This window comes from Entelurus aequoreus, linkage group LG14 (assembly GCF_033978785.1).
Source record: "Entelurus aequoreus isolate RoL-2023_Sb linkage group LG14, RoL_Eaeq_v1.1, whole genome shotgun sequence".
In the NCBI taxonomy this organism is placed as follows: Eukaryota; Metazoa; Chordata; class Actinopteri; order Syngnathiformes; family Syngnathidae; genus Entelurus; species Entelurus aequoreus.
Window position 1 is genome coordinate 9,601,326 of NC_084744.1, and position 21,270 is coordinate 9,622,595.

The 21,270-nt window shown below is 40.5% G+C and overlaps 1 protein-coding gene across 1 annotated transcript in view; it reads right to left on the reverse strand.

Moving 5' to 3' along the window:
• Positions 1–9,510: 9,510 nt before the first annotated feature.
• The window catches only part of erbb4b (erb-b2 receptor tyrosine kinase 4b), a 1,077,295-nt gene continuing 1,065,535 nt past the window's right edge, over positions 9,511–21,270 (reverse strand). The window contains exons 26-28 of the mRNA XM_062068882.1: positions 20,590–20,809; positions 20,316–20,435; positions 9,511–10,493 (exon numbers count right to left, since the gene is read on the reverse strand). Coding sequence (XP_061924866.1) covers positions 9,838–10,493; positions 20,316–20,435; positions 20,590–20,809 — 996 coding nt within the window. The 3' untranslated portion in view covers positions 9,511–9,837. The remainder of the gene's footprint in view (positions 10,494–20,315; positions 20,436–20,589; positions 20,810–21,270) is intronic.

A 21,270-nucleotide genomic window follows, 5' to 3' on the forward strand; every position in this document is an offset into this window, starting at 1 on the left:
ACATTGCAGTCATGTTACATTGCAGTCATGTTACATTGTAGTCATGTTACATAGTAGTCATGTTACATTGTAGTCATGTTACATTGCAGTCATGTTACATTGTAGTCATGGTACATTGCAGTCATGTTACATTGTAGTCATGTTACTTAGTAGCCATGTTACATTGTAGTCATGTTACATTGCAGTCATGTTACATTGTAGTCATGGTACATTGCAGTCATGTTACATTGTAGTCATGTTACTTAGTAGCCATGTTACATTGTAGTCATGTTACATAGTAGTCATGTTACATTGCAGTCATGTTACATTGCAGTCATGTTACATTGCAGTCATGTTACATTGTAGTCATGTTACATTGTAGTCATGTTACATTGTAGTCATGTTACATTGCAGTCATGTTACATTGTAGTCATGTTACATTGTAGTCATGTTACATTGTAGTCATGTTGCATTGTAGTCATGTTACATTGTAGTCATGGATGACTTGGTAAAAGTCCCGACTTCACACATTGCACAAGCGCCAGAAAGAGATGACATATTATTTGCTTGTTTGAGCACACTGCAGCTCGTCCTTAACGTTTCAGTCACACGCAGGATTCTCACAGGTATGAGGCGAAAACCAAACCTTTGAATACAGTTGAGCAAATATTCCATTGAGAGCAGTTTGACAAACAATCATCAAGTTAAAGAAAGAAGAAGGAGAGACACTAAATAAAGGAGTTCAATCTTCAGGAGATGAAACATCTCAGTCCTCTTTGAGTCAGAGTGACAGTCAGGATATTTTACACTTCAAAGCTTCTCACATTTCATGGCTGGACAGATGCTTGTGTTTGATTCACATGGGCATTGGGATTCTGCTCGTCCCCATTCAAATTCCTTTATAATCAAACAAATATATATATTTTTAAAAATACACTTTCAGGCTTTTCTGACTGGTTACCTCTTTTGAAAAGTTTCATTATCATGATTATACAAATAATACATTGCGAGAATCGCTTTGAATCAAGAATCATGTTGAATTGATTCTGAATAGAATTGTCACACAAGGAATGAGAGTCAGAACAATAACGATATCGGACTAATGGTCATTTAAAAACTAAAAAAAGGATGAGTTAATTTATACACGGACGTAGGGAGAAGTACAGAGCGCAAATAAACCTTAAAGGCACTGCCTTTGCGTGCCGGCCCAATCACATAATATCTACGGCTTTTCACACACACAAGTGAATGCAAAGCATACTTGGTCAACAGCCATACAGGTCACACTGAGGGTGCACGTATAAAGAACTTTAACACTGTTACAAATATGCGCCACACTGTGAACCCACACCAAAAAATAATGACAAACACATTTCGGGAGAACATCTGCACCGTAACACAACATAAACCCAACAGAACAAATACCCAGAACCCCTTGCAGCACTAACTCTTCCGGGACGCTACAATATTAAGTTAAAGTACTAGTGATTGTCACACACACACTAGGTGTGGCGAAATGATTCTCTGCATTTGACCCATCACCCTTGATCACTCCCTGAGAGGTGAGGGGAGCAGTGAGCAGCAGCGGCGGCCGCGCCCGGGAATCATTTTTGGTGATTTAACCCCCAATTCCAACCCTTGATGCTGAGTGCCAAGCAGGGAGGTAATGGCTCCCATTTTTATAGTCTTTGGTATGACTCGGCCGGGGTTTGAACTCACGACCTACCGATCTCAGGGCGGACACTCTAACCACCAGGCCACAGACCCCCACTGCCCCCTAACCCCCACCCCCACCTCAGCCCCGCCCACCTCAACCTCCTCATGCTCTCTCAGGGAGAGCATGTCCCAAATTCCAAGCTGCTGTTTTGAGGCATGTTAAAATAAATAATGCACTTTGTGACTTCAATAATAATTAAAGCTGCAAGCAGCGTTGGTCGGGTCCGCATTTTGGCAGGTGCTAGTCCTAGGTGTCCAATACTTTTGTCCAGTGGTAGTCCTGAGTGAGACCTACATAGAGGTTTTTGTTGCGTGTCTCTACGATATTCGTACTGGGAGTTAGAGGAAGTTGTGTCTGTGTTTTTTTCCTAGGTGCTGCGGCACAGTGGTTCTTTTCTTTGAAGGCTCGTACAATCAAAACCGTAGCACTTATTAAAACGCTTTCGCCAACTTTTAATCAGATTGGTTCAATCTCTCTCCTGTAGTAGTTTGAAGCCAAAACAACAAACGCGCTCTGAGGAGATAATGTTTGATGTTTGGTGACCGCTTTTTAAAAAAAAAATTGTTTTGAAGTGGGGATATCAAACTTCCTGTTGATTTTTGCTGAAGGATTTCAATCTATGAAATGTAGGTCTAAGTGAGACCTACGTAGAGGTTTTCGTTTCATGTCTCTAAAACGTTCCTACCGGAAGTTACAAGCAGTTTTGTCTGTGTTTTCCTCTGAGAAGCAGTTTTGTCTCTGTTTTATTCAAAAATTGCGCTAGAGCGCAATTTTGAGTTTTGGGGTTCGGTTTTTTTTAGATCGCAATTTCCACCAGTCCCAATGTGTGTAAAAATTTTGGTGAGTTTTGAAGTATTTTAAGGGGGTCAAATTACAGCTCAAAGAGGCAAAAATTTGTGTTTTTAGTCATTTTTTGTGTTGAAGGGGAAATTGCCAACTTCCTGTTGGTTTTTGCCTGAGGATGTGAAATTATGAATTGTAGGTCTAAGTGAGACCTACATACAGGTTTTTGTTTCATGTCTCTACGACCTTCCTAGTGGGAGTTACAGGCAGTTTGTTTTTGTTTTTTTCCTAGGGGGCACTAGAGCGCAATTTTGATTTTTGGGGTTTGGTTTTTTACTAAAGTGTGCTGTCCCAGTTTTTCTATGTGTGTATAAAATTTCGTGAGTTTTGAAGCATGTTAAGGGTGGCAAAGTAGTGCGCAAAGCTGCGGAATAATAATCAACCTTACAATTTCAATAGGTTCCTTTGTACCTGTACAAAGGACTCTCTGTGGGAGTCCTTTGTACAGGGTACATGCGAACCCTAATTAAAGCTGCAAGCAGTGATGGACGGGACCGACTTTGAGGGCTCATAAAATCCAAACCGGAGCAGTGATTAAAACTCTTTCATCAACTTTTAATCAGAAGGGTTCAATCTCTCTCCTGTGCTAATTTGAAGCCGACACGACAAACGCGCTCAGAGGAGATAATGTTTGAAAAAAGGTGACTGTTTATACACAACTTTTGTTTTGAAGGGGGAATTGCAAACTTCCTGTTGATTTTTGCTGGGGGTTGTCAGTGTATGAAATATAGGTCTAAGTGAGACCTACATAGAGGTTTTTGTTTCATGTCTCTACGACATTCCTACTGGGAGTTACAGGGAGTTTTGTCTGCGTTTTCTTCCTAGGGGGCGCTAGAGCGCAATTTTGAGGTTTTTTTTTTTTTTATTAGATTGCAATTTTCGCCAGTTCTGATGTGTGTGTACAATTTGGTGAGTTTTGAAGCATGTTAAGGGGGTCAAATTACAGCTCAAACAGGCGGTATAATAATAAAACACTAGTAATTCAATAGGGTCCTCCGTCCCAAAGGGACTCGGTCCCTAAATATGGCAGTGCCATGTTGGCATTTTTTTTCCATAACTTGAGTTGATTTATTTTGGAAAACCTTGTTACATTGTTTAATGCATCACAACAAAATTAGGCATAATAATGTGTTAATTCCACGACTGTATATATCGGTATCGGTTGATATCGGAATCGGTAATTAAGAGTTGGACAATATCGGGATATCGGCAAAAAAGCCATTATAGAACATCTGTAGAAAATGTGGTAGTTTAATTCTCTGATGAAATGCATGTTGACGTTTCAATCACGCGCTGTGCCTTTAAGAGCCTTTAAATAATGGCCATGTAATGAGATTATTACAATTTGAGGCATTTTAAATTGTGAGGCTCAACTGAAATTTGCCCTTTTTTTTTTTTGTCACGTTCAAATTAAGCTGCTGGAGTTTTTTCTCCACGCCGTGGCCTCAAATGTGAAAGCGAGAGAAACGACTTGCACTTGCAAGTTGTCATGACCGGCGTTTGTAACGTTGATGCATTGGTCCTGCCGACACTGGTGGAGTGCCAATATGGTGCTTGTTGGTGAGGGCCGCATCGGGTGAGAAGTCCTGCTGCTGCATGACAAGGTGTTCTCTTCCAGGTGACCGGCTTTTGTCTTCCATTAAGGTCCATTATGGAGCCTGGTGGAGACTCTCACCCACTGCACTTATACGCAAGAGTGCTGATACGAGCGAGCGCGGATTTACATAACTGACTTTAGACTCCGCAAGCAAAGAACATCTTCATGTCACATTTTCACAAGTATCATTTATAATAATTTATAATGATCAGGACACTAGACACCGAAAATGGAAAAAATTACCTCCTTGTTCCTGTAAAAGGCTTCTTACTAGAGATGTCCGATAATGGCTTTTTTGCCGATATTCCCATATTGTCCAACTCTTAATTACCGATATCAACCGATACAGATATATACAGTCGTGGAATTAACACATTATTATGCCTAATTTTGTTGTGATGCCCCGCTGGATGCATTAAACAATGCAACAAGGTTTTCCAAAATAAATCAACTCAAGTTATGGACAAAAAATGCCAACATGGCACTGCCATATTTATTATGGAAGTCACAAAGTGCATTATTTTTTTTAACATGCCTCAAAACAGCAGCTTGGAATTTGGGACATGAGGAGGTTGAGGTCGGCGGAGTTGAGGGGGGATTAGGGGGTAGTGCTGGGTGTAAGAGTTAGTGCTGCAAGGGGTTCTGGGTATTTGTTCTGTTGTGTTTATTTTGTGTTACGGTGCGGATGTTCTCCCGAAATGTGTTTGTCATTCTTGTTTGGTGTGGGTTCACAGTGTGGCGCATATTTGTAACAGTGTTAAAGTTGTTTATACGTGCACCCTCAGTGTGACCTGTATGGCTGTTGACCAAGTATGCCTTGCATTCACTTGTGTGTGTGAAAAGCCGTAGATATTATGTGATTGGGCCGGCACGCAAAGGCAGTGCCTTTAAGGTTTAATGGCGCTCTGTACTTCTCCCTACGTCCGTGTACCACTCCGTACAGCGGCGTTTTAAAAAGTCATACATTTTAGTTTTTGAAACCGATACCGATAATTTCCGATATCACATTTTAAAGCATTTATCAGCCGATAATATCAGCAGTCCGATATTATCGGATATCTCTAGTTGTAAGATCGCCATGTAAAATTGCTAATGCTAATCAGTAGCATGTCAGTGACACATGTTTTAAATCAGGCACACTCGCTTGTGCAACGTTTGATTTTATGTCAGTCAGAACTCGGTAGTACTGACAAAATTTGGTTGGTGCCTATAAAAGTACCGCCATTCCGAACAACCGTAACTGTTAACCTTTCAGTTTATCCCCCGGGAATCTCATATATTGCAGTTCTGGACCGCCGTCTTCCCATTCGCTGATTTTTTTAAAAACATTTTTGAATATAAAATCCTCTCCAGTGTTGTGGCCCACATGGGTGTAACGATAACACCCCGAGCGGAGACCCAAAAACCTTTACTGAACCTGAATAACTCTTACTGTGTGTGTGTATATATATATCAATCAATCAATCAATCAATCAATCAATGCTTATTTATATAGCCCTAAATCACAAGTGTCTCAAAGGGCTTCCCCCCCCCCCCCTCCCCCACCCCCCCCGCCTCCTAGGGGAGACCGGATGCAATGGACGTCGAGTGGGTCTGACATAATAGTGAGAGTCCAGTCCATAGTGGATCTAACATAAAAGTGAGAGTCCAGTCCATAGTGGATCTAACATAATAGTGAGAGTCCAGTCCATAGTGGATCTAACATAATAGTGAGAGTCCAGTCCATAGTGGATCTAACATAAAAGTGAGAGTCCAGTCCATAGTGGATCTAACATAATAGTGAGAGTCCAGTCCATAGTGGATCTAACATAATAGTGAGAGTCCAGTCCATAGTGGATCTAACATAAAAGTGAGAGTCCAGTCCATAGTGGATCTAACATAATAGTGAGAGTCCAGTCCATAGTGGATCTAACATAATAGTGAGAGTCCAGTCCATAGTGGATCTAACATAATAGTGAGAGTCTAGTCCATAGTGGATCTAACATAATAGTGAGAGTCCAGTCCATAGTGGATCTAACATAAAAGTGAGAGTCCAGTCCATAGTGGATCTAACATAATAGTGAGAGTCCAGTCCATAGTGGATCTAACATAATAGTGAGAGTCCAGTCCATAGTGGATCTAACATAAAAGTGAGAGTCCAGTCCATAGTGGATCTAACATAATAGTGAGAGTCCAGTCCATAGTGGATCTAACATAATAGTGAGAGTCCAGTCCATAGTGGATCTAACATAATAGTGAGAGTCCAGTCCATAGTGGATCTAACATAATAGTGAGAATCCAGTCCATAGTGGATCTAACATAATAGTGAGAGTCCAGTCCATAGTGGGGCCAGCAGGAGACCATCCCGAGCGGAGACGGGTCAGCAGCGCAGAGATGTCCCCAACCGATGCACAGGCGAGCGGTCCACCCTGGGTCCCGACTCTGTAACTTTAATAAGTGTTAAACGGCTATAAGGAATGTATATGAATTGCAATTTAATTCTACTTCCTGTAATTACAATTCCACTTCCTGTGGGGGTATATTCATATTCTTCAATTTAAATTCCAAATTTTTTCTATTTTGCCTGACACTAAATCCACTGGAGAACAATTTCACAATTGTTACCATGCAGTGTAAATTAGGGCTGTGAGTCTTCAGACACTGAACGATTCGATCAAACTTTGATTCAGAATTGATTCTTGATTCAACACGAGTGTCGATTTAAACCGATGCTTGCAACGTATTGTTTGGATTAATAATTATAATACATTGTTTTCAAAACAGGTTAGAAAAGTTGCTTCTGTTTGCCTATACATGTCTTTTTGAAAATTGATCCAAGTACAACAAAAGGAAAAAAATATATTTTTGAAAATAATTAACATATTTAGAATTTGGCTGAGTAAGATTTGGGTGTGAATCGATTTTTTTTTTGTGCAACCCTGGTGTAGATCACTAAAAGGTATGTTAAGTCCCTCCCATGACGTGTATTCATGTTGACCCTTTGTTCCATCGGAAGGTTAATAGCACTTGTCTTGCAGAATGCGTGTCAAATGGCAAGGGCTTTGTCTGAAAAGGTAAACGCTTTTCACTTATGCGAATTCATGTTGGGTAATTACGTTGACGTGTCACGGCAGGCGGAACACGTGTCAAGAATGGTGCGAGCTGCACCTGATAAATATTTGAACTCCATTACTGGTGCAACAACATGTAAAGCCTGGTCTGTGGGTTGGCAACATCTGGCCTCTTTAGCATGACTGCAACGTTTTCGCCTGCAGGTCACGACATCACTCTGCAGGCTTGCGTCACATTTTCACACGCCACACACACACAGGCCGTGCTCGTTGGACTGGGTAGGACGTGAGCGGAGAAGGCGGCGAGGAGGGCTAGTTTATGGCTTTGTAAGAAGACGTGTAATACAGGGGTGTCCAAACCTTTTGACTTGGGGGCCGCATTGGGCTAAATAAATTGAGTCGAGGGCTGAAAGCCGACTGCATGTAAAGTAACACATATAAATGTGTACCCATACATATATATATATATATATATATATATATATATATATATATATATATATATATATATATATATATATATATATATATAAATATGTATATATACACTACCGTTCAAAAGTTTGGGGTCACCCAAACAATTTTGTGAAATAGCCTTCATTTCTAAGAACAAGAATAGACTGTCGAGTTTCAGATGAAAGTTCTCTTTTTCTGGCCATTTTGAGCGTTTAATTGACCCCACAAATGTGATGCTCCAGAAACTCAATCTGCTCAAAGGAAGAACACTGGAGTGATAGTTGCTGGAAATGGGCCTCTATACACCTATGTAGATATTGCACCAAAAACCAGACATTTGCAGCTAGAATAGTCATTTACCACATTAGCAATGTGTAGAGTGTATTTCTTTAAAGTTAAGACTAGTTTAAAGTTATCTTCATTGAAAAGTACAGTGCTTTTCCTTCAAAAATAAGGACATTTCAATGTGACCCCAAACTTTTGAACGGTAGTGTATATACATACACAAACACACATATATATATATATATATATATATATATATATATATATATATATATATATATATATATATATATATATATATATATATACTTATATACATATACATATATACATACATACATATATATATATATACATACATACTCTCTCTCACGTATATATATATATATATATATATATATATATATATATATATATATATATATATATATATATATATATATATATATATATATATATATATATATATATATATATATATATATATATATATATATATATATATGTATGAGAGCGAGACTATACATATGTGTACATATTATATTAATATAATGGTTATATAATTCATATAATTGGATATTAAGAATATGTGAACGTTCGACCTCTACTTCACTTCCGTGACGACCTCCTCATTTTGTGTATATATACAGTAATATATATATATATATATATATATATATATATATATATATATATATATATATATATATATATACATACATACATATACTGTATATACATAAATATATATGTACATACATACTCTCATATATATATATATATATATATATATATATATATATATATATATATATATATATATATATATATATATATATATATATATATATATAAATATATATATATATATAAATATATATGTACATACATATATATATGTACATACATACTCTCATATATATATATATATATATATATATATATATATGAGAGAGTATGTATGTACATATATATATATATATATATATATATGTATGTACATATATATTTATGTATATATATATGTATGTATGTATTTATGTATATGTATATATGTATATAAGTATATATGTATGTATATATATATATATATATATATATATATATATATATATATATATATATATATATATATATATATATATATATATATATATATATATATATATATATATATATATATGAGAGCGAGACTATACATATGTGTACATATTATATTAATATAATGGTTATATAATTCATATAATTGGATATTAAGAATATGTGAACGTTCGACCTCTACTTTACTTCCGTGACGACCTCCTTAAAGTTGTTTTTCCAGGTTGTGTTGTTTGTGACCATGTGTGTTGACATTTTGTATATATATATATATATATATAACAACTTTCCCATAACTAGGGAAAGTTGTTTGCATTGGGTCATATAAGTGAACGCTGTGCCTATTTCCATTCAAATGATAATGAAAGGACATTCATCTGTATTACCCACTTTGTTCACTCGATGGTGCCATAATGACAACGTCAAAATATCACCATCACAATAAATGCAATCTTCATTTTGGGTGAGATTTCTAATTCAAGTCAAGACGCTTCTCGAACAAATCGAAGACGTGGGCGGGCTGCATTTGGCCCACGAGGCCGTAGTTTGGACACCCCTGGTATAATAGATGCAAAAGGCATGGCGACCATCCTCTCCTTGGGGTACCCTATATTGATATTCTTTTTTTGCACCCTATATTTCACTCCCCTATTGCGTGTTTCTACAGTCATGTCATTTTAAGAGCGGGGAAACCTTTGTTGAGAGCAGAGCGGGAGGAGGAGTTGTGCGAGGCTGGTACTGCAGCACACTCAGCACACGCTGAGTCTTTCAGCCCAATTTGAGAACGTTAGTGTGTTGCTCCAGGTGGGCGACTACACCACAGTGTTCCTCTGTCTGTAGGGCGGGGGCGGCAGCATGTTACCGGCTTTCATCGCCGCCTCGGACAAGTATTCCTGGTTCTGGGCAACAGCGGGGCGGATGCGTCCGTTCTGCCGGTAAAAGAAGCGGGTGCTGCAGTCCTGCAGGTACTCGGGGTTGTGCATGGAGGTTTTCGGGGGGAGACTGTGCTGCCAGTATTCAGGATTGTCAAAAGTGGCCTTTTTCCTTTTCTTGTCCAACATGATGGTGCCGCCGCTGATGCCCGAGTGCACGGCGTGTCCCGAAAGCCCCGGATGCAGGGTGTGCGACGGGTAGGCCGGGTGCGGGAGGTGACCGGGGGCGTGCACGTAGGCGGCCGCCGCTTGGCCCGACGTCAATTTGTTCACCGTCTGCGATACGGTTTGGGCGGCCGAGGTTCCCGGGAGAGAGAAGGAGGCCGCGGAAGCTAATCCGTTCTTGTCTCCGGGGTTAAGAAAGGTGTTCAGGTAAAGCGGCTCGTTGATATACTCATCGTTCATGTGGGCCGAGTGGCTGCTGGAGGCGGCGGCCATGTGCAGAGCGTGGCAGCCCGCTCCATCAAGCGCTGCGTGGGCGTCACCGTTCCTGCGACGGGTCGTGAAGGGGTTCTCCTCCACAGGGTTGATGTAGTCTGCAAACAGGAAGAGGATGCACTTCTAAATCTTTGCACTGCAAAGCTCATTAGAGTCTTCAAACTAGCAGGATGTGGCGTTAAAGGCCTACTGAAAGCCACTACTACCGACCACGCAGTCTGATAGTTTATACATCAATGATGAAATCTTAACATTGCAACACATGCCAATACGGCCGGGTTAACTTATAAAGTGCAATTTTAAATTTCCCGCTAAACTTCCGGTTGAAAACGTCTATGTATGATGACGTATGCGCGTGACGTCACTAGTTAAACGGAAGTATTCGGACACCATTGAATCCAATACAAAAAAGCTCTGTTTTCATCTCAAAATTCCACAGTATTCTGGACATCTGGGATGGTGAATCTTTTGCAATTTGTTTAATGAACAATGAAGACTGCAAAGAAGAAAGTTGTAGGTGGGATCGGTGTATTAGCGGCTGGCTGCAGCAACACAACCAGGAGGACTTTGACTTGGATAGCAGACGCGCTAGCCGACGCTAGCCGCCGACCGCACGGATGAACGGGTGAAGTCCTTCGTCCTTCCGTCGATCGCTGGAACGCAGGTGAGCACGGGTGTTGATGAGCAGATGAGGGCTGGCTGGCGTCGGTGGAGCGCTAATGTTTTTATCATAGCTCAGTGAGGTCCCGTTGCTAAGTTAGCTTCAATGGCGTTGTTAGCAACAGCATTTTTAAGCTTCGCCAAGGTGGAAAGCATTAACCGTGTAGTTACAGGTCCATGGTTTAATAGTATTGTTAATTTTCTGTCTATCCTTCCAGTCAGGGGTTTATTTCTTCTGTTTCTATCTGGATTTAAGCCCAATGCTATCACGTTAGCTCCGTAGCTAAAGAGCTTCGCCGATGTATTGTCGTGGAGATAAAAGTCACTGTGAATGTCCATTTTTCTCCACTCTCATTTTCAAGAGGATATAGTATCCGAGGTGGTTTAAAATACAAATCCGTGATCCACAATAGAAAAAGGAGAGAGTGTGGAATCCAATGAGCCAGCTTGTACCTAAGTTACGGTCAGAGCGAAAAAAGATATGTCTTGCACTGCATTCTAGTCCTTCACTCTAACGTTCCTCATCCACAAATCTTTCATCCTCGCTCAAATTAATGGGGTAATCGTCGCTTTCTCGGTCCGAATCAAAACAATGGGAACTTTTGAGGAGTCCTTCCTCTGGTGACGTCACGCTACTTCCGGTACAGACAAGGCTTTTTTTTTTTTATCAGCGACCAAAAGTTGCAACTTTATCGTCGATGTTCTCTACTAAATCCTTTCAGCAAAAAATATGGCAATATCGCGAAATGATCAAGTATGACACATAGAATGGATCTGCTATCCCCGTTTAAATAAAAACAATTCATTTCAGTAGGCCTTTAAGACAAAAATATGTTTTCTTACATCATAATTGACAATGTTTTGGACTTTTTGTGCAGTGGTATCTCAACTTAGGAATAATTTTTGTGTACTATTTTATCTGCTCATCAGTTCATGTGAACCAGAGGTGTCAAAGTCACTTTTTCCCTTTTTATTTTCTTCCCCTTCCTTCCACTATCATGTTCCAGGTCTATTGATCGTACTTATCACTCCTCACAGCACATCTCTGTACTTACAGTAGTTATAGTCTTGTTTTTAAAGCCATGGATAGAACTGCACATCCTTCTCGCAGCATTTCCACAGGTTTAGCCCTTTCCCAGAGAACATTGTGTATCTATGTTTTCTGCAGGTGGTTCTTGCCCATGTTGTTAGAAACATATCTGCACTTCTGAGTGCATATAAAGTGTCTTTGGAACACAAGCTGTTTTTGCTCCCGGTTTGATTTGTGACAGCGTTGTGCCGTTTGAGCCGGAAAGAGTGGACATATTGTCACTGCTTGGTTTACCCAAGAAACACGATTTTATTCGACATTCGTTTTGGAGCATTCGTTCAGAGAACGACACAATCCTGCCAACCACTGGTGCGAAGAAGATTCGCGCAACAATATGTCCTACCTGACTGCAGCCAACCGATCAAACCCCAATGCAGAGTCCGCGTCATGCAGCCATAAGTTTCGGCTGGGGGTCAGCAAGCCGCAGCTCTTTAGTGCCACCCTAGTGGCTCCCTGGAGCATTATTACAAATGTTTTTTAATTTTTAATTTTTTAGTCCTGGGCATGACGTTAAAGTGCATCCCGTAGTGGAGGCTCCTCTATGGGGTCTTGGGGCACTAGGAGGTTAACCCCTTTACTACTGTTACCCCAGGTGGCCCTTGGCAAAGGCCCAGTACCTGACTGCCCCCTAGCCAGGGATACGGTGAAGACCTCAACGGCGGAGCAGGCGGAAGACGGTAGATGTAAGAACTACCACAACGGCTGCGATGGCGGAAGAAGGCACCCCCGCATCCATGTGGGGCCCAGTTATGGGGAAATAACAACCCAAGACCTCAACGGTGGAACAGGCGGAGGATGATTGCTAACCCTATGGAGCGTCACAACGGCTGGGATGGCGGAGGAAGGCTGCAGCAGAAAAGGGTCCCCAGTCCTCTTGGACTCCATGCCACTGGACCCTGACCCGGATCTGTCAAGGATCGTGTGGCGACTGTCTGTACACCAGTCTCCCCACGTTAAACAGCATCCTCCATAAAGGGATACCCCCCTACCAGGAGGACCGTCATACTCGCTTCGAGTGACCGCCGATGATGATGATGATTAAAAAAGGATTGGAAATGGAAAAAGATGGGGGGAAAATACAACATGTAAACACTTGTTTACATGTTAAATCTTCCACTCCTTCTTTGTCTCATTTTGTCCACCAAAAATTTTATACTGTGTGTGAGCTTTGTTGATGTTATTGACTCGTTGGGAGTACTAAGCATATTTAGTCAGTGCATGACTGCAAGCTAATCAATGCTAACATGCTATATAGGCTAGATGTATGTACATATGGCATCATTATGCATTTGTAGCTATATTTGAGCTAATTTTTTAATATCCTTTACCTATATAGCTCGGTTGGTAGAGTGGCCGTGCCAGCAACTTGAGGGTTCCAGGTTCGATTCCCGCTTCCGCCATCCTAGTCACTACCGTTGTGTCCTTGGGCAAGATGCTTTACCCACCTGCTCCCAGTGCCACCCACACTGGTTTAAATGTAACTTAGATATTGGGTTTCACTATGTAAAGCGCTTTGAGTCGCTAGAGAAAAGCGCTATATAAATATAATTCACTTCACTTCACTTCACTTTATCCTCTTTGTATGTCTTTTATATTTGCATGTCTCATGACGCATTATCTGTATGTAATATTGGCAGCATTTCTGATAGTTGTTTGTGTGCCATGTTGTTCCAGACCACAGCAAACATTACCTAGCTTGCCAAAGATGGTAATAAATCTATTAAAAGAAGACAGCCTGCCGTTTCCTTTAGCTTTGTGTTAGAATAATTGTTTCTAAGTTATCACAAAAACTTTGTGTTACATTGAGTGCCTGGTGAGAAGCAAAAGCCGTCTTTGGAACCTACCAAGAATAAGGCTCGTAAAACTCCACTGTGTACGGGGGGAAGCAGCATGAAGGTGTTCTGTTTTCTTTCATGTATTGTAATCAAACAGAAAAATAGTGTCTGACCCAAGAACTACAAAAGCGAAGAGGAAGCAGGATCAGACTCCCCTCCGATGACCTCTTTTTGAACCTCCTTTTTGAACTGTTTTCCGAACCTCTTTTTGAACTGTTTTACGACCTTTTCTTTGAACTGTTTTACGACCTTTTCTGTGAACTGTTTACGCCCTTTTTTGTGAACTGTTTACGACCTTGTCCCTTAGAAGCAGCTGTTGTCATGTGGTCAGAGAAAGTCCAAATAAAGGGGAAGGCGTACAATCTTTTGGCAGCACGTGCTGAGACACTGTTCAAGAGTACAGCGTGTCCAGGCGTCTCTCCTCAATTGAGCCAAATTCAATTCTGTCTCTGTTTAATTCTTTGCTTCTTGTCTTGTTTAATAGATGTCATCAGTGTTTGAACCTGACACTTAGACACACACATCTATACCTTTGGCCATTCTAATCCAGTCATTTCCAGGAGTTATCTCACCTTCTCAGTAGCATCTGATTTAGTTAGTAAGATCTGCGACACATAGTCATTTTGATAGTAGGCTATTATAGCTAATATAGACACTTACGTCATGTGTTGCCTTCTTTATAAGACTTATATACGGCTTTTTATTTTTTGCGGCTCCAGACAGATTTGTTTTTTGTCTTTTTGGTCCAATATGGCTCTTTCAACATTTTTGGTTGCGGCCCCCTGGTTTAGGCCAACCTCTAAGGTGCAGCTGGGAATGGAAGAGGATTTAGAGAAAAACAAAGATTGCCATTTTTGTAGTTACCTCTCCAAAGTGTGGCTGTCTCGGGAGCCAACCAGAGCCTCGAGGAGTTTCTGAAGAAATTGTCGAACCGTACAAGCGACATATCCCTTGCTTGGATTAAGGAAATCCCTGAGTAGACGTTTTTTTACTCATGGACTCACTCACATTGCTGACTGGTAGGAAGGGATTTACGAGAATATATCAGGTCATGATCCTTCTTTTAAGTTACTTTATGTGAACAGAGCTCATTTCAATCATAAGGTAAGTCAATCAATCACTAATCAAAGACGGGGTGCAGCTATAAAGTAGAACAGGAATGTCAAACTTGTTTTCATTGAGGGCCTGTTAGAATAATCATGTATATATATCATCACACAACTTTAGTATGCTTAAAGTCCGTTGCTATAGTTATTAGCTATTGTGCTCAAGCTGTATTTTTCCTATCTGTGCAAGGACAAAACTTCTTGTCCGCAGATGTTATCTTTGTTTTATCCCGCTAACAGCCAAGGACTTCAAGGACCTCGACGAAGATAAGACGACAGCACACGGACGAAGCAGAGACAAGGCGGGATCACAAGGCCCCAGCACATTCCGTCACGCATTGTGCGTACTGGACCTGCTTTGCATGATATATGTGACCACTCCTTTTAGAGGCGGCCTCAGTGATGTTGACTAGGGAACTCCTGAATAAATAGAGGGACGCGGGAGCTGTCCCTTAGAGCAGTGGTCCCCAACCACCGGGCCGCGGCCCGGTACCGGTCCGTGGATTGATTGGTACTTAAAAATTTAATTAAATTATTTTTTTTATTAAATCAACAAAAAAACACAAGATACACTTACAATTAGTGCACCAAGCCAAAAAACCTCCCTCCCCCATTTCCACTCATTCCCACCCATTTGCACAAAAGGGTTGTTTCTTTCTGTTATTACTATTTCTGGTTCCTACATTATATATCAATATAGATCAATACAGTCTGTAGTGATACAGTCCGTAAGCACACATGATTGTATTTTTTTATGACAAAAATAAATAAAAATAATGGGACACATTTTCAAGCATTGACCGGTCCGCAGTTACAAAAAGGTTGGGGACCACTGCCTTAGAGCGTAGGGCGAGACTGTGACTAAGTGTGCAGCTCCATGTGTTCTCCTCATGGGCTAAATTGAACTCTGTCTCTGCATGATTCCTTGCTTCTTGTCTGATTAATAGATGTCATCAGCGTTTGAACCTGACAGGGCCACAATCGCAGTTATGTCTGCCCTCAAAGCGCCACTTGTAAATATATAATAAAAAAAAGTATGAGGATTCTGCTCATAATATTGCATTATTGTCTAAGCATTTGATTGTTAGCTTTTTTTTTACGTTCGCTTAAAAAACCCAAAATAGATTTTAGTGTAAAAAAAAACTAACTTGCTCAGTTGCCAGAATTTAGGGCTGCATGGGATTCTGGGTGTTTGTTGTGTTGTGTTTATGTTGTGTTTATGTTGTGTTACAGCGCGGATGTTCTCCAGAAATGTGTTTGTCATTCTTTTTTGGTGTGGGTTCACAGTGTGGCGCATATTTGTAACGTAACAGTGTTAAAGTTGTTATATACGACCACCGTCAGTGTAAGCTGTGTGTCTGTTGAACAAGTATGCCTTGCTGTCACTTACGTGTGCACTGAGCATGCTGAAGCTGCATTCAACATGTGGCCGAGCAGGTACGCTGTTGGAGCAGGCTGTAGAGGACGCTAAAGGCAGTACCATCACGCCCTGGAACTCGGGAATCTCCCGGATAAATTGAGAGGGTTGGCAAGTATGACGCTATCAAGCGCAATCGCGGGTCGCACTATCATTAAATTTTTATATTAAGGTGCGGGCCGGGGCGTGTGTCTGAGACCCCTGGTTAAAACATAGCACAAAGCAAAAAAAGCTTTGTATGCAGTGCTATTTCGTTTTAAATTTTCAAGAGTTTTGTGGCTCCCATTGTTTTCTTTAATTTGTGAAACTTGTCAAAATGGCTCTTTGAGTGGTAAAGGTTGCCGACCCCTGGGCTAGGGAATAAGTTTGCTGGTGAAATTTTAAATGACATTTGATATATAAGTTTTGTCAATCATTGGACATTTTCCATGTGTTTTTTAATGCCATGTGATCTGCACATAGTGCCATGTGGCCCTCTATGATGCAATACTGCATGACAAGAAAGGCTACTTTGACTAACTACTAAAACTATTGATGAGTTTTTGTCTTTACAAAGGCTGAATTTTCCTTACATGGATTACAGAGGCTGTAACTAAAAATCAGTTCATTTACCAAAGCACATTTTCACATGTAACTGTAATTAATTTAGCACAATTTGGAATATGATTCGACAAACCATAGAGCTTTTAATACTATTGTTATAACGCAATTAGGGTTGTACGATATACAACCCATACGGCATACTAATGACTCATATTCGGTACTATACCGCCTCTAAAAAGTACCAGTACCCCCCCCCCCCCCCTTTTCTTTTTACGGGCATGACGGCGCGTTGTCGTCACGTCATGACATTGCCCCTTTTACAAGCAGAGGAGCATGTTCGGCAGCGCACTATCACAGAGTACTTACAAGCAGACACAGTGTGTAGACAGAAAAGGGAGAACAGACGCATTTTGGTCTAAAAAGTAAAAATAAAGGTGAAGTTATAACACTGAAATGCCCTCAGGAAGAGGTGCTTTAAGACAGTGTTCTAGCTACTTCTAAATCACTAATCCTCGTCTCCATGGCGACAAATAAAGTACGTTTCTTACACGTATCATTATCACTGCAGGACGAGGAATAGCTAAACATGCTTCACGACACACCGTAGCTCACTGGCGTCAAATTGTAAACAAACGCCATGGGTGGATCTCCACTGTAATGATACCAAGTACCGTAGCGTATCTAGTCGATACTACTATGATTACATCGATATTTTTTTAGCATAACAAAATATTTTTTTGTTTAAAAAAAATTAATATTATGATTATAAAGTCATGAAATACATCCCTGGACTTTGAATATGACCAATATGATATGATGAATATGATCCTGTAACTACTTGGTATCAAATCGATACCTAAACTTGTGGTATCATCCAAAACTAATGTAAAGTATCAAAGAAGAGAATAATAAGTGATTATTATATTTTAACAGAAGTGTAGATAGAACATGTTAAAATAGAAAATAACCAGATATTAACAGTAACTGAACAAGTAGATTAATAATACACTTTTACAGTTTGTCCCTCATAATGTTGACAAAATAATAGAATGATAAATGACACAATAAGTTACTGCATATGTCAGCAGACTAATTAGGAGCATTTGTTTGTTTACTTACTACTAAAAGACAAGTTGTCTAGTATGTTCACTATTTTATCTAAGGACTAAATTGTTCTTGGATTGCAATTAGAAACATATGTTTAATGTACTCCAAGATTTTTGTTAAAATAAAGCCAATAATGCAATTTTTTTGGTCCCCTTTATTTAGAAAAGTATCAAAATGCTAATGTCCCTCCACAGATCAAAGTCCTTTCTCTGTCAGCAATCCCCGCCTCCATGGTGGCAAGTAAACTACATTTCTTTCATGTAGCATTATCACTGGAAGACGAGGACGATACAATAAACCGTGCAAATGGCTAGGCTAGAGCTCTTGAACGTAAACAAAGGTGGACCCACCGATATACATATCGACAGTAACGATTCGGGCTGTGAATCTTTGGGCACCACACGTATTGATTCGAGTCATGGGGGTAACAATTTGATTCAGAATTGCTTCTCGATTCAAACTCAATATTTTATCAATAACATTGTCCCTGTTGTATGATTAACTATATTCCTCCATTAAATAGATAAACAGCTCTGATCAATGTCTATATCATTTAATAGAAAACTGTTTTTTGTTGAATAAAAATCTACCCAAACATTTAATAGAGTCAAATACAAATAAGGCAACAAGAGAAGAAACTAAGGTAAATCTGTACAGCAGATATAGATCATCTACATCAACAATGTGATTTGTTTGAGTGGCTGGACAGGACAGAAAAAATAAAAGATGAATAGATTTTAGATTGTCTTTTTTAAACCGAATTAAAAATTATTACAAATAATCGTGCTTAAATCCAAAACATTTTTTTTTGACACCTCTAATAACGCTACAAAGTATGGTGTCAGTATATGGTTGAGAGCACACTAATTACATCAAATTGTTTTATTGTTTCAAAATATTTGAGCATTTTTGTTATTTTTGTTGACAGAGGAAGGCTTTGAGGGCAAAAAACAAAATATTTAAATCAGAGCCAATCTACAAAAAGTGAAGTTGTCATGTTGTGTAAATGGTAAATAAAAACAGAATACAATGATTTGCAAATCCTTTTCAACTTATATTCAATTGAATAGACTGCAAAGACAAGATATTTCATGTTAATGTAGAATTTAATGGCAGCAACACATTGCAAAAAAGTTGTCACAGAGACATTTTTACCACTGTGTTACATGGCCTTTCCTTTTAACAACACTCAGTAAACGTTTGGGAACTGAGGAGACACATTTTTGAAGCTTCTCAGGTGGAATTATTTCCCATTCTTGCTTGATGTACAGCTTAAGTTGTTTAACAGTCCGGGGGTCTCCCTTCTGCTATTTTAGGCTTCATAATGCACCACACATTTTCAATGGGAGACAGGTCTGGACTACAGGCAGGCCAGTATAGTACCCGCACTCTTTTAGTACGACACCACGCTGTTGTAACACGCATTGTCTTGCTGAAATAAGCAGGGGCGCCCATGATAACGTTGCTTGGATGGCAACATATGTTGCTCCAAAACCTGTATGTACCTTTCAGCATTAATGGTGCCTTCACAGATGTGTAAGTTACCCATGTCTTGGGCACTAATACACCCCCATACCATCACACATGCTGGCTTTTACACTTTGCGCCTATAACAGTCCGGATGGTTCTTTTCCTCTTTGGTGCGGAGGTCGCGACGTCCACAGTTTCCAAAAACAATTGGAAATGTGGACTCATCAGAACACAGAACCCTTTTCCACTTTGCATCAGTCCATCTTAGATGAGCGCGGCGGGCCCAGCGAAGCCGGCAGAATTTCTGGGTGTTGTTGATAAATGGCTTTGGCTTTGCATAGTCGAGTTTAAACTTGCACTTACAGATGTAGCGACCAACTGTAGTTACTGGCAGTGGTTTTCTGAAGTGTCCCTGAGCCCATGTGGTGATATCCTTTACACACTGATGTCACTTTTTGAGGGATCGAAGGTCACGGGCATTGCCGCTTACGTGCAGCGATTTCTTCAGATTCTCTGAACCTTTTGATGATAGTACGGACCGCAGATGGTGAAATCCCTAAATTCCTTGCAATTTACCATTTACACAACGTGACAACTTCCCTGGTTTTGTATATAGCAAATAATATATATCGTTATTGCAGGGGGTCTGTAATATGTATCACAATGAGTGTGACTGATTGTATTCAAGTAACCTGAACTCTTCATGGCAGTCGTGTACGCGTCCGCGTCCTTCTCGCCTTTGCTTCCTCGGTCCGCCAGGAAAGCGGTCGGGTCGGCGCTGTAACGCTGCCCACTACAGTCCTCTAGGCCACCTGTTGGAATGACGAGATAACGATTTCATCAGATTAATCATGAGCACATTTGACAGCAATGATTGCAACAATCAATGCTTATGGCGTAACTGCTACGAAGGTTTTAATCAGTTGATCCCATATCAGATTCAGGTTTTGAACCTTCATGCTCTACCTTGTCCCGCAGCCCCAAGGACACTCGACCTGGGAGACGTCTGCTTCCTCAGGGTGCCGTTACATCGCGGGTCCTCCGCTTTGGCACGGACAAATCCACCGGCGCTCTGTCCGCCCGAGGCCACGTCTTGGGACACGATGCAGGCTCTGGTCTCCGGGAGAACCCTGGGGAGGGTGGCTCGCGGGTCTTGCCGGCTAAAATTTGGATCCGGATTGCCAATCTGGAAGAAATTCAGGTAAAAGAACAACAAATAATGAAGTGGGGAAAATAAAAATAACGAGAGAATGCAATTTCGGGAGAAATTGCGTGTATATGCGCAAGCTACGGAAACGCACGAGTTGAACTAAAATGCTAATGTTAGAAATGTAGCGTTCACCTGGCAAAAATCCAAACCCAGACTGGTCCATCAGATTGCCAGATGAAAAAGCGTGAGTCATCACTCCAGAGAATGTGTCTCCACTGCTCTAGAGTCCAGTGGCGACGTGCTTTACACCGCAGGCTTAGATGCAGCTGCTCGGCCATGGAAACCCATTACATGAAGCTCTCTGCGTACTGTACGTGGGCTAATTGGAAGGTCACATGAAGTTTGGAGCTCTGTAGCAACTGACTGTGCAGAAAGTCTTTGCTTTATGCGCTTCAGCATCCGCTGACCCCTCTCTGTCAGTTTACGTGGCCTACCAC